This window comes from Trichosurus vulpecula, chromosome 1 (assembly GCF_011100635.1).
Source record: "Trichosurus vulpecula isolate mTriVul1 chromosome 1, mTriVul1.pri, whole genome shotgun sequence".
NCBI lineage: Eukaryota > Metazoa > Chordata > Mammalia > Diprotodontia > Phalangeridae > Trichosurus > Trichosurus vulpecula.
The window spans coordinates 143,502,038-143,520,609 of record NC_050573.1 but is presented as its reverse complement, the minus strand read 5'-3'; the positions used below and the strand labels follow the sequence as shown (position 1 = coordinate 143,520,609).

The 18,572-nt window shown below is 39.6% G+C and overlaps 1 protein-coding gene across 5 annotated transcripts in view; it reads right to left on the bottom strand.

The window, feature by feature from the left end:
• Positions 1–17,715, bottom strand: part of UBR5 (ubiquitin protein ligase E3 component n-recognin 5) — a 187,746-nt gene extending 170,031 nt beyond the window's left edge. For 2 of the 5 annotated variants that reach the window (XM_036764165.1, XM_036764175.1), the window contains exon 1: positions 16,927–17,710. In XM_036764165.1, the coding sequence (XP_036620060.1) occupies positions 16,927–16,988 (62 nt within the window). In that variant the 5' untranslated portion in view covers positions 16,989–17,710. Of the gene's footprint in view, positions 1–16,926 lie in introns of all 5 variants that reach the window. The other 3 variants (XM_036764182.1, XM_036764189.1, XM_036764156.1) reach the window with 2 other exon arrangements.
• Between the last annotated feature and the right edge of the window lie 857 nt (positions 17,716–18,572).

Genomic DNA, 18,572 nt, shown 5'->3' with positions numbered 1-18,572 from the left:
CAAGTTTGTCAAAATCTTGGCTAAAATCTAGATAAACTATTTCTATAGCATTCCCTTCATCTACCAGTTTAGTAATTTTGTCAAAAAAAAAAAAAAAAAAAAGAAATTAGGTCAGTCCAGCATGAACTGTTCTTGATGAATCTTGTTGGCTCTCTGTAATCACCACTTCCCTTTCTTTTTTTTGCTGTTCAGTTGTTTGTCATGTTCCACTCTTCATGACTCTATTTGGGGTTTTCTTGGCAAAGATACTAGAGTAGTTTGCCATTTCCCTCTCCAGCTCATTTTGCAGATGAGGAAACTGAGATAAATAGGGTTAAGTGACTTGCCCAGGGTCACACAGCTAGTAAATGTCTGAAGGCCATATCTGAATTCAGGGAGATGAGTCTTCCCAACTTCAGGCCTGGCATTCTGTTCACTGAGACACCTAGCTGCCCCTACTTCCTTTTTAAGATGTTCACAAATGATTTGTTTAATGTGCACTTCTAGAATTTTCCTAGGAACTTAAGTTCCCTGGCCTATAATTTTCAGACTCTTTCTCTGAAACATCTGCCCTCATGATACCTCTCCCGTTTTCCATGACCTATCCAATTACTGACGGGCTCAGAAATCACACTTGCCAGTTTCCAAAGTACCTGAGGATGTGGTCTAAATCAGACAACTTGAGTTTAGCAAGAGCAAATATACATTCTCTCACTAGCTCCCTATCTATCTTAGATACCAACTCCTGTTAGTCATTTCTTTCTCATCATTTAAGTGCAATGGCCATTCTACTGGCAGGGAGGGGAAAAACAGAAACAAATAAGTATTAAGCCACTCTGCTTTCTCTCAGTTATTGATCATGATGATCCCATCTACCCTCAACATCCTATTCCATCTTTGGTTCTTTTTCTCCCATATTGACAATCATACAACCTAAGGCTTACAGAATTCCCATTATCCCCACATAAGTCAATGGAACAGAATGTATCCTTTAAAGAAGTGGTGTCAATCTCAAGTAGAAATGGATTCCAGTGGCTGCATAGTGACTTAGAAAACTACAAATTCACATTATCTATGTTGTATTGTATATTTATTTTGTTAAACAGTTCCCAATTACATTTTTATCTGATTTACGTTGCACTTAGCGTTTTCCATGTGGCCATTGAGCTTCTACTTTAAAGGCTCTCCCACTGACAAGGTTATCTCCCATACACATGTTAAGATCATACAAGAGAGGAAATGTGGCACAGAGAAACAAGTGTTGGATAAAGAGTCAGAGGATTCAGATCTTAGCTCTGCTAATTATCACCTATGACACCTTGGCTTAAGTTAAGCAAGTTACTTAAGCTCTAGACCTATTTCTTGATCTATAAAATGAGAGGATTTAACTAAATGACCTGAGGTCTTTCTAGGTCTACTTCCATGATCCTATGAATGCAAGAATGCTTTATAGATACAACCACTGCGGGTAACTTTGCTCAACAATTCTTTGCTTACCATCCAGCAAGAGACGAAACAAGGAAAAACATTTACCAAATGTGTCTGCCAGTGTCAGTCAGGACTGTCCTAAGCAGCAGAATCCTAATTTAAGTAGAATTTCCATGGACTATAAAGTATTCCAGATGCTCCTGTTTACAAACTACACTGTAACAACTGCAGCAAACCTCAAAACTAATTACAGGGTCTTCTCAGTGAGATTTATGGTCTTTAAAGAAATCAAGAGAACAATCCATACAACAACAAATTAATGAAGGATACCCTAAACTACGACACGAAACGAACAAGCAGCCCACTGAGGTAGCCTATCGACACGTATCTCAGAAACTGCATGTGGACAATAAGAATTAAAGGAAGCAGAGTGGCTTATATTTGGTTAAAAATTATAGAGTCAAGGGAGTACAAAGAGGGATGAAATCATCATATCAATAAAAAGAACCATTACATGCTTCATCCATCATATGGTTATTGGCGCAGCTATAAGAAACTTCTAGTTCTAATATTTTAAGGCCATTCGCTTATGTTTTATATATAATTCATTTCTTTAAAAGTTCTGTCATTCACAATTATACTCCTGGGAACAGATTATACCAGCGGGGTATACAACAAGGTTTTCTTCCCCCTTTTTTCCCATCAGTGATGGTAAATGTGAACTCATTCACCCAGGCTGGTTTCTCCTTATTAACAAGGATGTTCACTTACTGAACAAGAGCTGGAAATACTATGATCATACTCCTAACTCTGACCTAATACTCAAGTGCTAAAACCAAGATAAGCTAATCGATCACTGATAAATTTATAATTCGAGAAACCAGAACACAAAAATTTAATACCATTAGCACACCACTAAACTGCTAACAAATGCTGAAAAACAAAAACAATGAAAACTCTCCAAATGATAAGAAACTCCAAGTTTCATCTATAAAAAGTGAAACATGCAACTTAGAAAATGAACATGCATTACAAAAGTAAGACTAGTTGAGGATCAACTGCCATTTAGGAAAGATATTGGGGAGGGGGGTAGAGTCAAGAAAGCAAGGACTGGCCTAAAGCTCCCCAACATCCTCCAAACACCTATAAAAAATGGTTCCAAACAAATTCTAGAACTGCAGAACCCACGAAATAGCAGAGGGAAGCAGGGCTCCAGCCCAGGACTGCCTGGATGGCCGTGCTGGGTAAGGTCTATCACACGAAGCTGGGAGCGGAGCGAAGCAGAGCCCAGCCTGGGCTGCACCCAGACCAATGCAACCAGGAGCCAGGAGGAACAGGCCCTAGCATCCTGAATCAGTGAGGTGTGGCAGTTACCAGACTTCTCAATCCACAAACACCAAAGACAACAGAGAAGGTTAGTGGGAAAAGCTGCTGGGACAGAGTGAAAGGAATTTGCTGTTGACCACTGCCCCGGGGGCAGCGGAGGTGGCACAGCTACAGAACTACAGCTGCAGTTGCTTCCTGCCCCAGGTGTACCAGGAGAGCTGGTGTGGCGGAGCATGCTGTGTAGAAAAACTTCCGAAAACAACAGAGTATCCCCTCAACAGTCATACCCCGATGAAAAACTCAAGGGTCAAATAGTTGGCTGAGAACATGAACAGGCAGCGAAAATGGATTCAGATTCAGACTCAGACTTTGGAATCTTTCTTTGGTGAGAAAGAAGATCAAAACATATAGCCAGAAGTCAACAAAGTCAAAAAGCCTACATCAAAAGCCTCCAAGGAAAACATGAACTGGTCTCAGGCCATGGAAGAGATCAAAAAGGATTTGGAAAAGCAAGTTAGAGAAGTAGAGGAAAAATTAGGAAGAGAAATGACAGTGATGTGGAAAAACCATGAAAAACACGTCAATGACTTGCTAAAGGAGACCCAAAAAAATACTGAAGAAAATAACACCTTAAAAAAGAGACTAACTGAAATGGCAAAAGGGCTCCAAAAGCGAATGAGAAGAAGAATGCCTTGAAAGGCAGAATTTGCCAAATGGAAAAGGAGGTCCCAGAAGACCACTGAAGAAAATACTACCTTAAAAATTAGATTGGAGCAAGTGGAAGCTAGTGACTTGATAAGAAATCAAGATATTGTAAAACAGAAACAAAGGAATGAAAAAATGGAAGACAATGTGAAATGTCTCATTGGAAAAACAACTGACCTGGAGAACAGATTCAGGAGAGAGAATTTAGAAATTATTGGACTACCTGAACGCCATGATCAAAAAAACAGCCTAGATATCATCTTTCAAGAAATTATCAAGGAGAACTGCCCTGATATTCTAGAGCCAGAGGGTAGAATAGAAACTGAAAGAATCCACCAATCACCTCCTCAAAAAGATACCAAAAAGAAAACTCCTAGAAACATTGTTGCCAAATTCCAGAGCTCCCAGATCAAGGAGAAAATACTGCAAGCAGCCAGAAAGAAACAATTTGAGTATTGTGGAAACACAATCAAAATAACACAAGATCTAGCAGCTTCTATATTAAGGGATCGAAGGGCTTGGAATACGATATTCCGGAGGTCAATGGAGCTAGGATTAAAACCAACAATCACCTACCCAGCAAAACTGAGTATCATGCTCCAAGGAAAAATATGGACTTTCAAGCTTTCTCAGTGAAAAGACCAGAGCTAAATAGAATATTTGACTTTCAAACACAAGTACCAAGAGAAGCATGAAAAGATATACAAGAAAGAGAAATCATAAGGGACTTACTAAAGTTGAACTGTTTTGTTTACATTCCCACATGGAAAGATGATGTGTATAATTCATGAGACCTCAGAATCAGGGTAGCTGAAGAGAATATACAAATATACATATATACATATATACAATATATATATATATATACACACACACACACAGAGAGAGAGAGAGAGAGAGAGAGAGCGCGGGCAAGGGGGAGTTGAATATGAAGGGATGATATCTAAAAAAAAAAAATCAAATTAAGGGATGAGAGAGGAATATACTGAGAGAGGGAGAGATAGAATGGGGTAAATTATCTCACATAAAAGTGGCAAGAAAAAGCAGTTCTGTTGGAAGGGAAGAGGGGGCAGGTGAGGAGGAATGAGTGAATCTTGCTCTCATCAGATCTGACCTGAGGAGGGACTAACATACACACTCAAATGGGTATCTCCTACCCCACAGGAAAGAAAGAGGAAGGGGATAAAAAAGGGGGGACGATAGAAGGGAGGGCAGATGGGGGAGGAAGTAATCAAAAGCAAACACTTTCGAAAAGGGACAGGGCCAAGGGAGAAAATTGAATAAAGGGGGACAGGATAAGATGGAGGGAAATATAGTTAGTCATGGAAGTGTTTTACATAGTGATGCATTTGCATGTTGAATTGCTTGCCTCCTTGGGGAGGGTGGGTCGAGAGGGAAGAGGGGAGAGATTTGGAACTCAAAGTTTTAAAAGCAAATGTTCAAAAAAAAAAAGTTGTTTTTGCATGCAACTGGGAAATAAGATATACAGGCAATGGGGCATAGAAATCTATCTTGCCCTACAAGAAAGTAAGGGGAAAGGGAATGGAGGGTGGAGTGGGGTGACAGAAGGGATGGCTGACTGGGGAACGGGGCAATCAGAATATATGCCATCTTGGACTGGAGGGCAGGGTAGAAATGGGGATAAAATTTATAACTCAAAATCTTATGGAAATCAATGCTGAAAACTGAAAATATTAAATAATAAAATATGGGAAAAAACAGTCTGCTTTTAGACAATTAATTAAGTTAATTTAACTCAGGTTCTAGTCCCAGCTTTCACACCAACTAATCAGGCAAGGATCTTCACTAATTCTCTCTTAGGTCTGTTTGTTCTTATGTAAAATGATGAAGGTGGTTGCCAAGATGGTCTCAAATCCTGATATTCTACGTGATATACTAAAAGAACCTGACCCATAAAATTACTTATCTACTTAGCAATTTTGAGTCAAGTTAGGTAACTCATAAAGGATAAGGGAAAAGTGTTATATTGTCATCGTTTTTTAAATGAAATTAAATGGGGACAAGTAGGTTTGAACCAAGAGTTGAAAAAGAAATCACCTAAGGACAGTCTTACCATGTCTTGTGTAATACATAAAACTGTCTACAAACACAAAACTATTCATTCTTTGAACAAATAATCTACAAGAGCTAGAAAGGGCCTTTGAGATCACATAGTCTCTATTATTTTACAAATAAGGAAACTGTATCCCTGAGAGATTAAGTGATGTGCCCACACTAGATAATGGCATAGCAAGGACTACAATCCTCTTGACACCAGGCTGCCTCTTGTGGTCTAACTACTTCAACCCTCATCAACTAGGTGATAGCCAAGACCTCATGTCAGGCCAAAGAGGATGTCCAAATTCTTATCTCACCTTAATGGGGCATAAGAATTGATAACGAGCCAACTGAAAATGAAGACTTTTAATAACTTAGAAAGGACAAGATAAAATTGACATATTTTAACATTATAAAGTTTACAAAGCCTTTTATACCCATTATCTCATTTGAACTTTACAACCACTCTGAGGTAGGTACTACAGGAACACTTATTTTAGAGAAGAGAAAAAGGAGTATCAGAGAAATTAAATCATATGACTGTCTCAACACAGCTAGTAAATGTCAAAGAGAAGGCAATACTTGAACCAAGATCTTTCTTGATTTCCAAGTCTAGCACTCTATCTAGAAAGCCCTCTAAATCCTAATTATGACTAGGAGTGGCAAAGGAGATAGGGTTGGGAATGCTTTTGACAGTGATATGCCCCTCCCTCAAAAAAAAAAAGATTGTTGGTCTGGACCTGTAACTTCATCAGTATGGAGAACTCCTAGGCTGAAAACTCTCCTCATTGATACACATCAGCAACTCAGATCTACAACTCAAACTTAAAAAAGATTTATCCCATAGAGAGTTTACATCCAATAGAGGCACACAAAAATGATCAAATAAAACTTTAAATATATATAGCATATTGTCTACCTAAATTCTGATATGTATGCATTTCCTGAGAATAAGGAGTTTTTGGTAAATCTGAAATAAAATTCTACACCAACTAAAAGCCGTAACATGAATATTAAAATACCTTTGAAATATTTACTAAGTTTATTATGAGGAATAAATATTTTAAATAAAGATAATAAAAAGAACTGATAAGACAACTCAGCAACTGTGGCCTCATACCCGCCAGTTAGGGCCCCTGGCAGCAGTAGATCTGAGGTACATGCTAATAGTATGCAGGGTTAATCAATATCTATAAATACTGAGGAAAAAAGCAAAGGCAGTCCTACAAAAATCCCCCAAGTAATTCTCTCATCTCCTACCACTGTCCCAAACACACATTTAAATAACATTAAACTACTCAGCACCCGACCAGGAAAGGAAGATAATAACTCTCAGCTATACCTTAACTTGCTCTTTAGGGATGCAAAGAGACTGGACCTTTAGACAATTCCCAGATAAGGAAACTCCTAGTACTAAAGCATAGGGATGCCTTTTCTGCAACTTAGATAGTTGCCTAGAGCAATGGTATGAAACTCAAAGATCCCAGCTGGTCACACACTGACTTAGAAAATCTCAAATTTACATTTACATTTACATTGTAATTGTATTTTTATGTATTTTATTAAACATTTCCCAATTGCATTTAAATCTGCTTCAGGCCCTAATCAGGAGTTCTGCAGGATGCCTAGGTTTTGCAGGGATGAGTTTGACACCTCTGGCCTAGAGCAAAGAGTTAGTGTCTTGCCTGGGTAACCTAGCCAGTAAGTAGTCAGATATGAGATCTAAAACTAGGTTTAGTTTCTTGACTTCAAGACCTACTCTTCAATCACCCCGCTGCCTCTTAGCTCTTTATCCCACCCAATAATTTTTTTTTTTTTGCAAACAAAAAACCTTATTCAGAACTAAAGGCTTATACGCTTATACAGTCTTAAAACTATCTTCACACAGGTTATAATAACTAGTATTTATATAGCACTTTAAGGTTTGCAAAGACCTTTACTTACCCAAATTGATCCTCAAAATAACCCTGTGAGATAGGTACTATTATGCCCATTTTACAGATTTAGAAACTGAGGCAGAAAAGAGGGTGACTTGTCCAGGGTCACAGGCTATCAAGTGTCCAAGGCAGGATTCAAACTCTGGGCTTCCTGACTCAGGTCAACACTCTTATTCATTATAGGTGGTCTATTACATACAGATACCTACTTACATATGAACATAAACACTTGGTTGTTGAGAGCATCTCTAATCTTTGTAAAGCTAACCTTTTATCAGCAGTTTCTTTTCTCCACACTTCACTGATTCAACTATATGAACAATCAAGAGGAAAACTTATAAAAGGACAGGCATATAAGCTTACACTTCTTCCTCACATTAATCAGTTCTAGAATAGATGAAAGCTTCTACTCCTTCCACACCCATTTACATTCTGCTCTACACTCCAATTTACATTCTATCCTATTTTTTTTTCCCTGTACTCAGAACTAGAGTGATAAAAAGCTTCACAGTCCAATGTCTTTGATTTATGCCCTGCAATCAGGGTGTTAACTTACACAGAGTTTCAAAGATACTTATGGGTAAGGGAAAAGAAAAAATAGACCCCAACACTATTAGCAACAGACTTTATGTTTATAGTGGTTCAGTGTGACACAACATCAATTTGCAAACAGTTTAAAACCAGGGAAACCACTTGGGTACGTGGTCTTTCACTATCTGCTGTCATCAATAAAGCAAAGCAATGTGTTTGTCATTTTAACACCACAAAGAAACCTCATGCTTTAGCAATTAAGAGTAGCAACCTCTCCACTAAAAGTTAAATGCACAAGTCCAGATTTTTAAAATTAACTGTTGTTATATTTTCCAACAGTATTCAGAGATTGACTCTCAGAAAATCAGTTTAATAATTCCTTTTCCCCTTTCAGAAGTCCCCCCTCCCAAAAAACCCTATCATTCCTAAAGAATGGACAAAAGGAAAGTGTATCATCATGAGCCAAATCAAAATAAGAACTTAAAAGCCTATTAGGAATAATAGAGTGGTATTGGGAAAAACCAAAAAGGACAACTGCATTAGCATTAACTCCACTTATGAAAGTTATAAAGTACAAATTTTTTAAGAAGATAAAATGCCAAAGATTCTTATCCTTTTCTTCCCAAAATGGAAGAATATGCATATTCAGAAGTACACTAGGTAGGAACTCTAACCAGAGTTATCAATAGCTGTTTGTACAGGGGGAATGGAAAGGGGGAACAGGTCCTAAAAAAGACTTGCCATTATGTCATAAATGTGCCAATGTCATTACTACAGTATATATGAATTGAACTGTACATAAGTCTTACCTCCTACTCTTTCTGCCATAGCATCAGTGTATTCTAGCAACTTATTACTTAGGACATGTGGTAGTGATGGAGAAGACAACTGCAATGTGAAGTCATATACCTTCTTTTGGAAACCACAGAAGAACAACAAAATAGCTTTCCACTCTTCCAGAAAAAGTAACAATAAAACCTAAGGTTACCATTCTTAAAAACTAAAAAAAACACATTTTCCTGTACTTCTCCCCTCAACTTCTCCTCCCAAATATATGTTGCTGAACTGTAAAAGAAAGCAATCACTGTTAAAGATTTACACTTCTTCACATTTATGTAGTAATTTATAGTTTACAAATACCTTTCTTCACAACCACCATGCAAATTGGACAGTACAAGTATTATTCCCATTTCACACACAAGGAAAGGTCAGAGAGGTCCATGGAAACAAAGATAGCTGACATATACGAGATCAAGGACATGCAAAGCATAGCCCTCAGTCTTTTTCTGTCAAAAACCTGCAATCCTTAGTTATCTGTAACTAATTTCAATATTTAGACATTTAAATAGTTCAATGCTAATTTCTCTACTTGTCAGCTCAACTTTTAACTTTTTCCATAATTCTAAAGTTTGTTCTTTTCTTAAAAGCTAATAAATCATTGCAGATAAGGCCTACTAACAAGCCATTTTTCACATTGTAATGTTTTAAGTGCCAAGAGCACAGCAAATTAACTTGGGAAAATGTCCTCACAAGCTGTCTTATTTATTAAATACAAAAGATGCCTTTGGGGTTTTGGTTTATTCTAGAGAAAGTCTAGAAACCTGATTTAGTTTAAAATTCCTAGACCACCACAGAATGGACTACATCCTTACAAATGAAAGTAGAAAAATTCAAGCCTAACAGATTTTCTGAACCACATACAATTAAGGAAAACATCAAATTCTTAAAATACTATGCTGTGAAATCACGTCCCTAGTTACTCCACTTCAGGTTTTATATCGACAAGATAGACAGAAAGATAGATCAGATGATGCTTAAGGAGAGGGGGAAGAGAAATTATTGTTAAAGTATTCAAGCCTATACCACTTGCCTGGATTATGTCTAGCAATTCAGATTCTCACTGAAATTCTAAAATTTTTCTTTTTGCTATATTTGTAAAAGTTCACTCTCTAAAATCAAGCAAGAATCAATATCAAGAAAAATCTTTTTTTAAAAAAAAAGGTGCTATACTTGCTGATAAAAGACTTCTTAGCATTTTTGTAAGAATATTGACATCTATTAAAGCTAAAATAACTTTTAATAAAGCAAAAATTACATCAGTAACTAAATTAAGGTTGTTTTCAAAGTAAAGCTAACAAATATTTATTTGTACATTGAAAACACCAATATCTAATATTATGGCTTAAATATGTGAAGATGCTTCAAGCGCATTAACTATGAATTTGACACCATTTCTATGAATTTATCGCTACTAAATAATTCTATTAAAAAGTCAGAGAATAAAATAAATTTCTCCTTAAACTTAAGAAAATAGATGTGTGATTTATACCAAAGTCCAGTTTTGCAACAAAACTAACTTTTTACTGACCAAATCATCAAAGATTAATGTAATTATTTTTAAAACTTTCCACCTGATTTACGCTTATCACTGAATAGGCTCCACAAATCATCACTTTTTTCAAGTCCCCTTCTAGAACCATCATAATATAATCATTATAAGTCACTGCTAGTAATACACACTGATGTTAAACCTTTCAGAGTAATAAACTGAGCTGGGAGTGGGAGGAGAAACTGTAGAGAATCACAGAAGAAGAGACAAAGGAACTTCAGGAAGTTTTCCAAAAGTCCTTTACCTTTCTTCTGGGGAAGGTCACATATGAACCAAATGAACGTTCACAGAAACAGACTTCGGACCCTACAGGAATGTTAGAAAATATCCAATCCAACAACCTTCATTTTACCAATGACAATCCTGAATTGAGATTCTATAACCTCCCCTAGGGAGTGCTAGAATAATGACTGTTTCTTTGCTGCCCCCCACCCTCAAAAGGCTATTTTCAAAAACTAACCCAAATAAACCCCCAGTTGGGAAGAAATAAGAGCCCCAGGATGGAAGGGTATTTTATTTGGTCATACTTCAATTTATCAAGTTGTTACAGGACATGATTATAACAAGATATTAAGTTAAAAAAACTTAGTTCTCTAGTACTAAAATTAACTGAAGTTTACAACTATTCTACTAGCAATGCAAAAGTATTCCCTTAAATATAAACTACGTGGTTCCCTTCAGTGTAGTTCAAAATAGTCTCAAGTGACTAAACTTCCCTTTGGAGACTATTCCCTAACCTAATCGTTAGGTCAGGAATTTTTCCTTTCTTAATTTCATCCCATTACTCCTAGCTATACCCCTGTGTACTGTATTAATTCTCACTCAGTTTTGTTTACACCTTTTTATTAGCATTTACACTCTTTAGGTTTCCTTCAGTTGTTATTTTTTGATTTACAAGACTGACTTGGATTTTTTTATCCAATTTATGAGCTACCCCGCCTACACTTGTTTTTTAATCTTTCTTCTCCTGACCAACTTTACTTAATTTCTGAGCCCTCTTGAACTTGTCAACATCTTTCCATACCAAAATACCACAAATTAAATGCTATTGGGCCCCCTTTTGGGAGGGCATATCACAATGACATACCAAGTAACAAGAAAAATCACACCATTTGCATCTCACTGCAATGCTTGTCTTTCTTACTAGTTATCTACTTTGTCATATCTGACTCTCTGTGACCCCTTTTGGGGTTTTCTTGGCAAACATACTGGAGCAGTTTGCCATTTCCTTCTCCAGTTCATCTCACAAATGAGGAAATTGAGGCAAACAGGGTTGAGTAACTTGCCCAAGGTCACACAGCTACTAAGAATCTGAGGCTGGATACGAATTCAGTCTTCCTGAATCCAGGATCAGTGCTCTATCCACTGTCAATAATAACTACATATTTGCTATGGGCAAAGGTACCCATAATAAGCTACATATCATCCCCTTTTTAATTTTAATACTGAGTACCAAGAGTAGAACTAACTTATCTAAACAAGTGACACCCAGTAGCATGTCCAAAATCAAGTTCTTCTCAGGAGAACAGATATTAAAATAAAAATTATTATACTGTATTGTTTTAATTCCCTTGCAGTGGATGTAATGAGAATTAGTATAGTATATGGAACAGGGAATTTTTTAAGACCTGAAAGCATTTTTCATGTGAGTGGTCTAATCTTCTAAATATTTGAAACAACCATTTAAAGTAATTTCTTCCTTCATTTTTTCCTTACAGGTCCATGTTTTCTACCACAATCCCTAAAATCAGTGTTAAGGCACTAAATAAGATGTCAGTATTTTCATTATTTACCAACAGAAAAAAGGCAACATCTTAGATTCTGGCAAGTTAAATTGAAAGAGCAATGACACATTTTGCCCTACATTGTTTGGAAATTACAGCCATCTTTCCTTGGCAGTAATTTAAAATCTTAAATTACCTGTATTTGTTCTTTGCAATGTAATTCTGGATTTTAAGTCCTTGTACTACACAAAAGTGAGCTAGCACCAGGAAGGGGGCTCAGGCCTAAAAATGACAATCCATAAAAGTCTCTCTGGGCTCCTGTTCTACTTGTAAAAATGAACATACCACTTGCCCGTCAGTTCAGCATACTTGAGTATGTTACTAGAAATAGACATATTTTCCTAAGTGGATATTGTTTATATTATTTATACAAAAATCATTAGGGAGTTCTTGTAAAAAGTATCTTACAAGTGAAACTGACATAAAAACAAGGTCAATTTGGAACTTCAGTAATTAAATCCTTTGGATACACTCCAATTCTAATCTACCTTTTAAAAAAAACAACTAAATTCTATTCTATACTAAATACTAAGGCACTGTAGAGTACTGGGAAAAGAAGGTTTGCTGAATTTGGAATCAGAAGACTGGAGTTCAAATTCCAGATCAGCCACTTAACCTTGGGCAAAGTGCTTTGAAGCCTGGTGTTTCCTGATTCATAAAAATGAAGCAATTTAGGTTAGATGACCTCGAATCCCTTTTGACTCTAAATCTATGTGATCTTGTGATCCTGAAAGAGTGCTTTTTAAAAAGTCTTTATTTTATGAATTATTCTAAAAATTAGAATTTTCTTTAACACAACAGCACATTCCACTGCTCAAAAGAAAACACTTTCCATGTCGTATTTCAAATAGAAATTTCGCCATGTTTGTTACTATAATTCTAAATGATTTTCAACAGTTCAGCATGTGCCAGTAACCATGATATCAACAGCATTTCTCAAACAAATTATCTTTGCCCTAAACCCAGCCACAAAAATGCTTTAGAAAAATAACTTAACCCCTCCCCCTAATACTTCCACACCTCATCCCATATAAATCTAATCCCCAACTCACTGATTAAATTGCAAAACTGTTACAGAGAACTGAATGAGAAGTCTAGGATTAGAGAAATACTCCAAAAAAGAGGCACTTGTTGGCAAGAACATTAGATAGGGTTTGGAATTGGTTCCTAGTCCTGATTTAGCCAGTCAAGACTGGCTTGTTGATCTTATGCAAGTTACTTAACCCCTGGGGACCTCAATTTCCACATTTATGAAATGATGAGGTTGGGCTAGATAATCTCTGAAGTGCTTATAGTTTATACACATACACATACACACACACACACACACTTACACACTTAACAGTTTTTTACATTGATCTATACTTATTATTCTTCTGAATCCCCATTTTAGGCATCTGAGCACTTCCCTTAAAAGTCTACAATTTGTTCTTGGCCACAGATTTTTAAGAACACAGCTCTAAAGCAATAAATCAGAGGAAAGTCTAATTCAAGGTATCAAATAAATACCTAGAAGCACCAGCTTCCTCTGCTTAAGAACATAACCAGTTCACAACCACTTCTCTCCCCCATCCCAAGATTTAAGTTATTTTCATGTTTGTCTCCACCATTAGGATGTGAATTCCTTAAGGGCAGGAACTATATTTTTACCTTTCTTTGTATCACCAGCATTTAGCACAGTGCCTAGCACATTTTTATTGTGCCAACAACTAGCACATAGTAAAGGCTTTGTTGACTGAAAGGCTTCAAAGCATGACAGGACATCGGTACAAGGCATCCTCATTCCAGAGGATGGACTTTAATTTATCCCAAGACCCCCTCCCAATTAGTCACCCAGAATTAAAATTAGGTGCAAGTGACAAGGAGGTGACCTAGTATTTTACAGGGCAGTTTTAATCAAATTTGCCATGAAATTTGAGTGGTGCAAGTTACTGTTTAAATATGTAAAAAAATATGTAAAAAGAGTAAGCAAATCAGAAAAAGAAAAATTCTGGCATAATTTTCCTTATTCATTAGTGTTCTCAATTCTTGAAATTTCAGAATAGATCAAGCAAAATAACTGACTTTTATCAATCTCCATTGAATATGTATTTGTAAACAAATACAAGGCTATATGACTTAAGTAGATATGACAAGTGCTAGAATGATCCACAAAGCTTTCTTCAGATGATTAGCTCTAACTTTGCTGATTTGCAATGTAAAATTAAAAATTTGGTATTTTAAGAAATATGCACATCTCCACCCAAAATGCCAATGTAGAATTTAGTATTTGTGACTATTAAAGACATGTTTCCTCTACAGAATCAAGTACCACAGTAGTACTATCACTAAGTGAACTCTTAATAAAAATTTAGCTTAAGCCATTAAGATAGAGTATTTTCAATTAAAGCTTCCTTTTAATTCGAAAGAATTCACATTTTATACCTATAGTGTTAGATTTTAACAAGCAATGCCACAATAATATGTTTGGTCCTAGAACTTGCCAGACACAGTCAAATGTTGACAACGGAAAAGAAAATAATTACAGGAAAACATTTCCATAACTATTACCTATGGCTTTCAAAAATGCTCTTACAGCACTGTATGTCTTTAACATCTATGAAGGCTGTAGATAATGTAAAAATAATACACAAATATTCTATGCTTTACATCTACTTTCCTTTTTAATCATACAGTTCTTTAATATGTGAGATGTAATTTTCTACACTTAGCATTATATTCAACAACAATTTCTAAAAATTGATTACTTAGGCATACTAATAGTGATAATTATCTTAACAAAACAAGATACATATTTATACATTTTTCACATATATAAAATGACAAAGACTTTTAAAGACCTGCTCCTATAAAAAAAAATTGATAAGCTGATTTAAAATTTCTCCAAGAAAAACATCCAATTCTTGGAACATACAAATTAAGATATATACAAGAAAACATCCATGGCTCTACTCCCCTAGGTTCAGACTCTCTATATAAAAGGCATATGAAAAGTACAGGAGACTTAAGAGGGTAATCTCAGAGCCGTCCAGTGGCTTGATTTTACAGAAACTACCTAAATTTACCAAGACCTTTGAATCTTTAAAAGCTTCTTGGTAAAATGACATTTAAAATATGGACCACTGAAAGTAATGAAGAATTCAAAATAAGCAACTTGGGAAAGTTCTGACAACTCCATAAAAAAAAAACAAACCAACAGTAACAGAGCTTCAGCAAAATTGGACAGATCTTTACTTAAATTTAACACCTTGCCAACTAAGTGAAGAACTGCTGCTGGCCACACTATAAGTGCTTACAGAGAGGGAAGGCCAATCTCTTAGCGGCAAGTTAGGCAGGCCTCTTCCTCCCTCCGGGAAGCGCATGACACACAGGGCGTCATGCGAATTGTGTCACCAGGTCACAGAAATTTACATGTAACTCCTCCAACTTCAGTCTGATATGGCCTTCCAAGGCCTGAACAAGTACATTTAGGGTCTAGCACACTAACAGGGGAAAGCTTAAAGTGACCTACTTTCTGACGCTGTAAACACTGAGTCCAGGGTTGGACCTAAGACAGGATTTAATGGAGGCCTCTTCTCAACCTTTTCCGAGCCTCTGTTACAACAGTGAAAGAACTTTTCCTGGTTGTTCTAGGTTCAAAGTGAACGTGCATCTTATCTGCCAGGCCATGGAGAGCAAGAAAAAGGGAATCTAAACCCAACACGTTCCAATTTTTAAAAACAAAACACTATGTAACCAACCCCACAAACCCGTGGCAAACCCTTCTCCGGGATTAAGCAAAGCAGCAATATTGATAAAGAGTTTTTTTACTAACTAAACCAAGGTCTATTTCCTCGCCTATAATTACAATTGGGGAAACCCCTCCCCCTACGATGTTGGGGTGAGACCAAAAAAGAGAGAGAGAGAAAGCGAACATCAAAAGGCCGGCCCAAGAGGGTGATAATGGCCCTGCCTACCCATTTCGGGATGTGCTACCACCTCCATCTCTTTTTCCCTCTTGGCTCGGATTCGACCCCCTCCCTGGATCGGCATGCCTCACCACAGCAAGGGCTCAAATTAAATAATCATAATCATAATCATGGCGTTTCCTCCTGTCCAACCCCCCCTACTAGTACCTCCCCCCCCCCGAAACTGCGAACGGGCTACTCCCCTTTCGCGTAGTGGGCCAAAGCCTGTACTCTCCCCTCCCAAAGGAATCTGGCCCCGGGATCCAGGCCACCCAAAGACCCGGGGCACGCTTCATCCAGCCCCTCCACCCCCCACCGCCACCCCCGAGGCCCGGACTCCTCGGTCACCTTCCCTCCCTTTTCACCTCCACCATCCCCCATCCGCATTGTCTGTCTCAATTCAACTTTGACTAATATGGATTCCTCGGGCCTGGGCCCGGCAGTAATTACAACCTACTCCTCCTGGGGAAAAAGGCTGCTTGGGTCGCCCCCCTCTCTCCCGTTCAACACGATCACCGAGGAGGGGCTGGGAATGAGCCCTAGGTTCCCTCTCCCCTCATCTCCCCCTCCCCAAATCTTCTCTTCTCCTTCCCCAGGACCAGAAGTTTACCCTAGACAGGGCCTAAAGCCGAGAGGCAGGAAGAGGAGGAAGAGGGAGTAAGATACCTACAATCTCCCCTCCCCATGTTCCCCCCCCCAAAAAAAACATCCCACCAGCCCGCTCCCAACACCGCCAGGCCCTGTGGCGCCGCACTGCCCCACCTCCGAGAAAGAGGAGATGGGAGGGCTGGGGGGATGGGAAGGGTAAGTTGGAGGGGTAACCCCCCCCCAGTCCCCCTTACCTGTCATTGAGCTGGTCCTCGGTGCCCGGCAGCGGGTGAACGACGAAATGGATGGACGTCATGGTGCTTCCTCCTCGTCCTCCTCCCTAGGACACCCCACCTCCCTCGCGCTAACCCGTCCCCCCCCTCCCCCCCAAAAAAACAACCCCTCTTCTCGTCCTCCTCCTCCTCCCAGCCCCCAAAAGGAGGGAACCAAATGCGCAGGGGCCGTCTCCTCCTCCCCCTCCTCGGGCTTCTTGTCCTCTTCCTCCTCCTCCTCGTCCTCGTCCTCCGGCTCCCCCGCCCCGGGTTGTGTGTGAGGGGCCGACCGGCCCGGCTGGCGGGCGGACGGGCGAGCAAGCTGAGGAGCCACCCGCCAGCAGCTCCCCCTGCGCCGAGGGGGGAAGAGGACGAGGAGGAAGACTGGGAGGAAGGAGGGGGAGAGGAGGGAGGCGGAGGGAGGAGGAGGAGGGAGGAGGAGGAGGAGGAGGGAAGAGGACGAAGAACCGGGGAGGGGGCGAGGATAGGGTGCGGGCGAACTAGGACGAGGATGAGATCGAGGACGAGATCGGGGCCGCGGCTGGGAGGCGGGCTGGCGTCGGGAGCCGGGAGGGCTGGAGGAGGTAGCCCACGGACGTGCTGGGAGGGACTGGGCTACCGGGACGCCGGGGGCTGGAGGGGGGGGGCGGCGGACGGGAGGGTCGGGCGTGGGGGGGGGAGGATGGGGAGAGAGATGAGTCCGCACCGCGCTCACAGGCGAGACGCCGCCACCGCCACCAACACCGCCGCCGCCATCTTCACTTCTGCCCCAGTTTCACCCTCTCAGACTCTGCTTCCGAGGGGTGGGGGAGGGGGGAGGAGGGAGGAGGGAGGAGACAGGCAGGCGGGGGGAGGGGGGAAAGAGGGAGGGGAGAGAGAAAGAGGACGGGGGCAATGCACGTTACGGCTCTGCTGATTGGTCGGCGCTGCGTTGGAAGGTCACAAAGCTGTAAGAATGGGGGGGATTGGTCTGGGTATCTCTCCGCCCTCCTTAGCCCTCCCGTGTATGGGACGGTAGAGAGAGCCAGCATTTTGGTCGGAGCACGTGTTATAGGGGAGCAGGGATGAGAGGGGAACAGCCGGCACTGCCCTAGGTGAAGAGTACGAGAGGGAGTGCAAAAGGGTGTCCCCGGTTGGGAATCGCAGAGGAGCGCCCTGTTAACATGTTTTCTCCTTGATTTCCCTGGAGCATCCCTAATTATTTTCAGAACTATGGGGCTTTTATCTCCTTTTCTTGATCTACTGTTACATTTAAAGTGAACGTGTGCAAACAGTTAAAGGAGGAAAAACTGTTACCATAATAAGCAGGAAATTTATACTTGGAACGGTAGAGATCATTTGGTCCAATTTAATCTAATTTCACAAATGAGGAAGCTGGGGCCCAGAGAGATGAAGTGAGCCGTGACTGGAACCCAAGTGCCCTAGCTCCAGGCTTGTTCCACTATATCATTATGCCTCTATCTTTTTCATTTTACAGTCTAATCCTCTCCCCAAATGAAAACTTTAAAAAGAATTTTATGCTGTGCCTACCCTTCGACCCAGTAGTACCTCTACTAGGTCTGTAACCCAAAGAGAGAAAAGGAAAAGGACCTATACGTACAAAAATATTTAAAGCAGCTCTTTTTGTG